Source organism: Sinocyclocheilus grahami, unplaced genomic scaffold, assembly GCF_001515645.1.
Source record: "Sinocyclocheilus grahami isolate Dianchi unplaced genomic scaffold, SAMN03320097.WGS_v1.1 scaffold210.1, whole genome shotgun sequence".
NCBI lineage: Eukaryota > Metazoa > Chordata > Actinopteri > Cypriniformes > Cyprinidae > Sinocyclocheilus > Sinocyclocheilus grahami.
The window spans coordinates 893,434-902,056 of record NW_015505389.1 but is presented as its reverse complement, the minus strand read 5'-3'; the positions used below and the strand labels follow the sequence as shown (position 1 = coordinate 902,056).

General features: G+C 44.1%; 1 protein-coding gene across 1 annotated transcript in view; it reads right to left on the bottom strand.

The window, feature by feature from the left end:
* Positions 1–8,322, bottom strand: part of LOC107595905 (receptor-type tyrosine-protein phosphatase U-like) — a 271,117-nt gene extending 262,795 nt beyond the window's left edge. The window contains exon 1 of the mRNA XM_016286495.1: positions 8,174–8,322. Within this exon, the coding sequence (XP_016141981.1) occupies positions 8,174–8,243 (70 nt within the window). The 5' untranslated portion in view covers positions 8,244–8,322. The remainder of the gene's footprint in view (positions 1–8,173) is intronic.
* Between the last annotated feature and the right edge of the window lie 301 nt (positions 8,323–8,623).

Here is an 8,623-nt window from a genome sequence, read left to right as displayed (position 1 = left end):
TGTGTGTGTGTGTGTGTGTGTGTGTGTGTGTGTGTGTTTTAAGGATGTGTGTAAGGGGGCACTGAGGGCGCCAGTGTCTTCTGCAGTTTGGGAGTCTCACAGCCTTGTATTCTAATACTTTCCATGTTGCCACGATAGCAGCTGGCGTTCAGCCAATTTGCCAGCAAGATGAGAGTGAGATTATATATGTGTGTGTGTGTGTGTGTGTGTGTGTGTGTGTGTGTTTGTGTGTGTTTGTGTTTAAGGGTTTTGGTTCAGCATGTGTGTGTCATAACTGAAGTATATATTTTCACATGCTTGCCCATTTAAAACTCACTGCCACAATGCTAGGGTGTTGCTATGTAGTTTATTAAGGTTTTTAGTATACTAGTGTATTCTCAATGGTGGCCGAGGCGTTGCTAGGTGTTTGCCAAGGTGTCGTGTTCTGAGTGGTTGCTAGGGCCCAACTGTCATGAGTCTGGGCCATGCGTTTCTCCCTCTCTCCTCCAGAGGGCGCCATCTCCCGGACTCCATTCCCCTAACCCCATACACCTGTTCACTCATTACACTAATTCCCCAAACTCCATACACCTGTTCAGTCATTCACTCATTACACTCACCCTCAGCTGTTCCCCATTGTCACAGACTATATCTTCTCCTCTCACTCACCACTCTGCCTGGCTGTATTGTGAATGTATTGGTATTTGTCGTCCCTAGATTTGTTTTGTTTTGCCTTGTTGGCCTTTCTGTTCATTAAACAGACGTTTTCACCTGCATGACATCTTCTCGGTGTTTCGCACTGGGCTGTGACAGAATACAGTCAGCAAACATGGGTCCAGCAGGGAGGTTTCTCAACATCCGCCAGGGAGACTGGAGCATTGAGGATTACGCCAGGGACTTCGTGGGAGTGGCTCCCCCCCCGGCCACCCGGGAGGACAGCCCCCCCGGCGTTTTTCCTAGACCTGTTTTTGTTTTGCCTTGTTGGCCTTTCTGTTTGAATAAAGAAGTTTTCACCTGCATTTGGAGCCAGACCCGGTTTTTCCACGGTGCCCCTTACCGACCCGTGACAGAATACAGCCAGCAGACATGGGTCCAGCAGGGAAGGTTCTTAACGTCCGCCAGGGAGACCGGAGCATTGAGGATTACGCCAGGGACTTCGTGGGAGTGGCTCGCCAGTCGGCCACGGAGAAGACCTGCCTCATGGTCTTTTTCTGGGGAGGCCTAGCCGAGCCTTTCAAGTCCCTGATGCCATACTGGGTCCCCAAGGAGTCGCTGGAGGACTATATCAACCTGGCCCTGCATTTGAATGAATGAATGAATGAATGGCAGTGGGCAACAGTGGATAAATATAGCAGGGAGAATTTAGAGCTACAACAAGCTACACAACATATTGTTTTTTTGTACAGTAGTTGGATCGGCAGACGTTAATGAGACCAATATAGTGGGAAACCATCCAGACTTACTTAGTTAGTTAGTTAGTTAGTTGAATGAATGAATGAATGATGCATTTATATAGCGCTTTCTCGTGTATTGTTATACACCCAAAGCGCTTTCACAAACATGTGTGGGGGGGGTCTCTCCTCAACTACCACCAGTGTGCAGCATCCACTTGGATGATGCGACAGCAGCCACAGGACAACGGCGCCAGTGCGCTCACCACACACCAGCTACAGGTGGAGAGGAGAGAGAATCATTGAGCCAATCAAGTTGATGGGGATTATTAGGAGGCCATGATTGACAAGGGCCAGCGGAGGGAATTTGGCAAGGACACCGGGGTTTCACCCCTACTCTTTACGATGAGTGCCATGGGATTTTTAATGTCCACAGAGAGTCAGGACCTCGGTTTAACGTCTCATCCGAAAGACGGTGCTTATTGACAGTATAGTGTCTCCGTCACTACACTGGGGTGTTAGGATCCACACAGACTGCAGGGTGAGCACCCCCTGCTGGCCTCACTAACACCTCTTCCAAGGTGTCTTCATTTGAGCGGCTCCGCCTTCAGGGTGGAGTTAGCTGCGGAGCCTGCTCACAGTCCTCCCGGGGCGGCAATCCACAGGGCGTGAGAGGCCTCGTCTGCTGCACCCAATACCTCACGCCCATTCCCGGAGCGTGTCCGCTCACGGTTCCCCCGAGGCGGCGGGTGCCCGCTCACAGTTGCCCCGCCATTGCCCGTTCCAAGGTGGCAGCTCCACACACACCGCTGTGGTGGCCACTGGTTCTGCCCTGGGTCCACATCCCGCCTCAGTCCCCAGGTCCTCCTCCAGTACACGGTTGGTCCCCCCATTCCGCCCCCGCTCTGCCGTCCCCCTGGCCTGTTCCTTGGAGAGGGGGTCCTGTCAGGGAGTCTGGGCCCTGCATTTCTCCCTCTCTCCTCCAGAGGGCGCCATCTCCTGGACTCCATTCCCCTAACCCCATACACCTGTTCACTCATTACACTAATTCCCCAAACTCCATACACCTGTTCAGTCATTCACTCATTACACTCACCCTCAGCTGTTCCCCATTGTCACAGACTATATCTTCTCCTCTCACTCACCACTCTGCCTGGCTGTATTGTAAGTGTATTGGTATTTGTCGTCCCTAGATCTGTTTTGTTTTGCCTTGTTGGTCTTTCTGTTCATTAAAGAGAAGTTTTCACCTGCATGTGGACCCAGACCCTGTTTCTCCTCAGTGTTTCGTACCGGGCCGTGACACCAACTATGTGTTTTTTTTTTAAGGTATTTTGAGTGCTATAGCCAGGGGTGCACATACGTTTTTCAGCCTGGTTCTCATATGGGAACCTGGAGATTTGGTTTGGTCCTCACACTGCACATAGTGTGACCCATTAAATATACCTATAAAAAATAAATTAATAATAGTGATAATATTATTGCACTTTATTTCGTTTTTTGTTCCTCATTTGTTTACATAAAATAATAAAGTGTGATAATACTATTATATTTTAAAATAAAAAGGGAGTATTAAATACAAATACAATTATTTTATAGTAAACTTAAAAATAAAATGCTAATATTTACTTCTTTTTTTAATATGAATTTATAATTTTTCACCTTAAAATCAGCATTAAAATGTATTTTGGCGGGTTGCCGGCAGGTAAGTATATGCGCTTCCGGGTTTTGCGCTGCATTGTGCTTTGAAAACTGCAGCGGGTAGCCTAGATTTTCAATTTGAAATGATGCTTTCAATTTGAATAGAAATCTTATACGGTACAGTTTGTTGATCTAAAATGGTAATTGTGCATTAACAGCTGTCAACCATGTCGGTACACAAATGCGCTGTCAGAACTTGTATACACAGCCCATTTCTTATTTTGGTCTCGCATGCGGACCAGTGGACCACTTATGCGCACCCCTGGCTATAGCATATTGCTACACTATGAGGTTGCTAGGGAGCAGTTGCTAAGTGTCTAGCAAGTTGCTATATGGTTGTTTGTAGGGGTGTGCCATATCATACCATCCACGATAATACTGGTATACATTTTTACATGATAAAAGAGTGTCATATCGCAATATCAATGATATAGCGACACAATGACGTATGGAACTTTTATGTTCCCTAGCGCGCACAACAACATCACCACAAACCAAATAGTTGTTCGACTTGAAGCAGCGCTGCGCAGACTGATCGGTGTATAACATCAAAGTATCGCGAGAGCAATTCTAGAGCATATTCGAGCGCACACTCTCACCGTCAAAAATAGGCAAGGCGCCTATCTTTAGCGAAGCAGCGCGGAGAGCCGCTTCTGAGACGATTCTGAAATGTGCCGCGGTGTGGCTGGTGTAAACAAAAGAATTGACTAGAGTGGCTGCGATCAGCTCCGGTGGCCACGTTGGAGCCATAACGTGCCGCAGACGCATGCAATGTGAATAAGCCGTAAAGTCACTCTCGCGGTATTTTGACGTCATACACCGATCGGTCTGCTTCAAGTCGAACACACAGCTGCTGCTGCCACCTTATGACAATAGATTTACACTTCGAATTAGGTAGTCTGTCATCAATGACAGTAGCTCCTTGGAAAATGATAGAAAATGTCCTTTATTTTGTTTGCACTAATAAATGCTGCTGCCTGCCAGCTGCAATCACCAATAAAACATTGTTCCATATTTTTTCTATATCGTCATAAATATCATTATCGCAAATATTCTTGAAATATCGTGATATCATTTTGAGGCTATATCGCCCACCCCTAGTTGTTAGGGTGTTCTGGGTGGTTGTCAGGCAATGTTATGAGGTTGCTAAGGTGCTTTTAGTGTTTGTTGCTAGTGGCTTTTAGGGTGTTGGTGGTGGTTGCAAGTAGTTGTGAAGGTATTTTGAGTAGTTATGAGCATATGCGATTTCTAGGGTGTTCTGGATGGTTGGTAGGGCACTGCTATGCAGTTGCTAAGGTATTTTGAGTGGTTAAGCACATTGCTACAGTATGTGGTTGCTAGGGCACTGCTTTAGAGTTGCTACATTGTTTTGAGTGTTTTAGCACATTGTTATGTGGTTGCCAGGTCATGTTAAACAGTCGCTACAGTATTCTGTGTTTATAGTATGTCACCAAGTGGGTTTTAGGGTGTTGTTAGTGATTACGAGTATTTTGGTAGGTATTTTGAGTACTTATAAGCACATTGCTGTGTGATTGCTACAGCACTGCTATGCAGTTGCTAAGGTGTTTTCAGTGGTTGAGCACAATGATACACTATGTGGTTGCTATGGTGTTCTGGGTGGTTGTCAGGGCACTGCCTAGCAGTTGTTAAGATGTATTGAATGTTTTTAACATGTTCCTAGTGTTTGTTGTGGTGTTGGTGATAGTTGCTAAGAAATTTTGAGTGATTATGAGCATGTTGGTATGGGGTTCTGGATGGTTGCTAAGGCTCTGTTATGAAGCTGAAGGTGATTTGAATGTTTTAGCACTTTGCTACAGTATGTGGTTGCTGAGGGTGGTATGGGTGGTTGCTAGGGCACTGCTATGCATTTGTTAAAGTGTATTGAGCATTTTAGCAAATTGTAGTGTGGTTGCTAAATAGTGTTATTTATGGTTGCTAGGGAACTGCTATACAGTTGCTAAGGTGTTTTGAATGGTTTCTATGTGGTTACTTACAGGCTCAAGTCGAGTAATCCTTTTTCATGGTAACTTTATAGGGTTTTTTTTATTGCCAAGCAAAAATCCTATGTCTGATGAAGTAAGAAACCTTTCGTCAACCATCCTCATGATTTGAGGTATCACTCATGTCCACATTGCAAACGATGCAGAACAGGTTAATGAAGTGCATACTGCAATAATCAATAAATGACTTCACTGTTTTTACAGCTTAGTGTTAATTAACCTATTCTGAGTTCACTACAGTCAATCTTTTATTATTTTGTCCCCATCTGTGGATGCCTCCATTCTTAAAGGGGTGATGACATGAGAAACCAAATTTGCCTTGATCTTCTGGCATATAAGAGGTCTTTGTTCCATTAAAACTTCCTGCAAGTTTCATAGCTTAACACATCCTCCCCATTATAAACAAAGCATTTATTTAACCAAGCTCCAAATATGGCTCGTTGTGGATCCTATGGGGCAAGGTGATGTCACCTAGCACCAGTCGTTTGCATATGACCACCTCCAGCGCAAGACAACTATGCCTAATTTTGCATCATCGCATCGTTGTCACGCCCACAGGTGTTCAGTCGACATGCAGCGCGTGGGTCTGAAGAAGTAGCTATTTACAATAAGATTGAGATGCCACGCAGATGTGCCGTTCCTGGCTGTGGAAAAACAACATGTTTGAATACGCTGCCGAAGGATCCGGACGTCAGGGAAAAATGCATTCAGTTTATTCTATGCGAACATCCCAGTCACGTCAGTGTAAATTTACATGTGTGTTCACTACATTTCACGGATGACTGTTCATGGAGAACAAATCGCAGTATGATGCTGGCTTTGCCAGAACACTTTTGCTCAAAGATCAGGCTGTGCCGACTATTCTGGACCCAACAACGACGCCGCAAACTGTAAGTAATGTATTTCATTTAAAAACTACTTTTTAAAACGTTAATTGCAGTGTAATTCATAATGAATAATCACAGTGTTTTTACTTAGTTTACTTGCATATTGTTTTCAGAGTTCATCAAGTTCAGGCCCCGTGTTAAAAGACGTAAGCCAATCATAACAGTGGGCGGTTACACTGAACTCTTAAAGGGGAAAACGCACAGACTGCACATGTGAAGATGATCAGCACGCAGAATGTGGAGCAACACATTATGACAAGAGAAGACTCCCACATGCAAACACCGCACTGTCACACCACGCTCAATTTAACCAGTATTCCAAGAGCACAGCCAAACTGGTGGGAAACTAAAATGGCAACTAGAACCAAAAAAGACAGACTCTTGACGCTAAACAAAGCATTTATCACATGATTTTATTCTTTCAATTTGCTATAAATAAAAATTTATCTTATATTCTGGGTCCGAGAAAATTGATGTTAAAAGATATTTTATTAGAACATTGTAAACACTGATTTTATATATATATATATAGTGGGGAAAAAAAGTATTTAGTCAGCCACCAATTGTGCAAGGTAACCTTCCTCGGCCCCGATCGCAGCCACACACACACACACACACACACACACACACCGTCAGTGTGTCAGTGAAGTGAACTTGCACTCAGGTCTCATTACCTCCCACACACCCCACTGTGTGTGATGCCGTAATCTGACAGTATGAAGGATGCTTCAAAGACAGGAAAACCGACTTGAACATCACAACACATGCAGTAAGCTTCCCGAAATCCATCAGCAAACAGCCCAACATGTACTCTGACAAAATAGAAATGCCACCAAATAGACAGAGCAGAATTATATAGATAGTAAACAACAAAAACTGCACAGTATGCACTTAAAAATGCATTTTGTCCCGTAAGCTAAAATGTGGTGACATCTAGAATCAGTCGTTGTTGGGGTTTTTTCAAACACATAATGTCTGAATTGGAACATTAGGTTAAACCAACAGAAATCATTTGTTAGGTTCAGATAAGTTCAGTTAAATGTATAACTGTATTTTATTACGTGTATTCATTAACTATGGCCCAAGATGCTGGGATAAGCTCCAGCATCCCCATGATCCTGCAAGCGGTTTGAAGAATCAATGGATGGACGGATTTTTGCACATTTCACACATTTATTTGCTGGGTACAGCATTGAAACCGATGCAGGAGCTCGGAAACCCTCCCTCAAACCAACACACGACCTGACAAGCAAAGCCACAGCAATGCTATTTGATGACGTGAAAGCGATAGCAAGAGACTTTAAACAAGCGTAAATATGTAAATACGGAGGTGATATAGAGGAGTCTGACAGAAGCCGATCCTCAGGGCATAGCCTATACCTCTAAATATTCCTTTACTCACTGAGTCTCGACTAAAGTGAAATACTATTGGATCTATAACAGACATGAATTTATAACTTATAATCACCATAGCCTATATTTCTATTTTCTAATTACTTTTGTTTTTTTTAGCTTTATTCTATTTAATTTATTATGTTTCCATTTTGATGTTGTTCAATGCCTCCTTCCCCAGAGTAAGCAAAGAAGATGTTAGGCAGAATGTTAGTGGCTGACAGTCTCAGTCACCATTCACTTGCATTGCAGATGTGTATCTATACGATGAAAATGAATAGTGCCTGAGTCTCTCAAACTGCCTGACATCTCCTTTTGCGGTCCACAGAAGAAAGGCATTAGGTTTTGGGACAGCATGAGGGCGAGTATCCTAAATGATAACAGTTTACATTCTGGATTAAATTAAAAAGCATTTATTAACCATGTATTGGCTGATTTGTTGTGCATTTATGAAATATAGCGCCAAGTTGATATTTAAGTTCATTTGAACTTCTAACGCCATCGAAACACTTACCCATAGGCTACACATATCTGTCATAATTTCACATCAGTCTTCGCGTGATTATCTGAATTTAAGATTTCTCATACGAGAGAGATTAAGATCCATATAAAAATCACTCGAAGCGCAAACGATCTCTGATTAAATGCCAATGAAATGTCTATGAAAACTTATTTCAACTTTCCACATCATGCACGTCAGATCAGAGTAGCTCCATCCTAAATCTGCTTTGCCTGTCCTGTTATTCCCGGGACAGATTGTGTGTGAGAGGACTGATCTGGACCGTATGGCTCCGAGTAATCAAAGTCTCTCAAACACTCGTCTTACCTGTTGGCCCCTCCAGACTTTCCGCACAGACCCTGGCGAGGAGAAACAGCAGAACAGCGCACAGATTCATAGCAGCGTTTAAAGTCCAGCAGGTGAAGGCAGGTGAAGTGCTGTCAGTGAGTGTGGTAGAGTGTGGTAAAAATCCTGCTGCTGCGCCACTGAGTTTCATCCAGAGACGCGCAGCCCAGACCCCAGAGCTGCCCGATGACGTCACGGCCCTCTGTCGAAGCCCCTCACACCTCCGCGAGCGCTTCCCGACGAGCAGAGGAAGGCCTATGGCGGCCCCCGGTGGCTATTCACCAGAAATCATCAGACAGCTGCTGCAGAGATTGTTGAGGCAAACATCAACGCAGGTCGCATTCGAGCTGTTAAACATCTTGAGTTGCCAGTGCGAAGACTTCAGTGAATAAACGAACAGTCATTCTTGAGAAGTGGGACAAAACAGGGTGC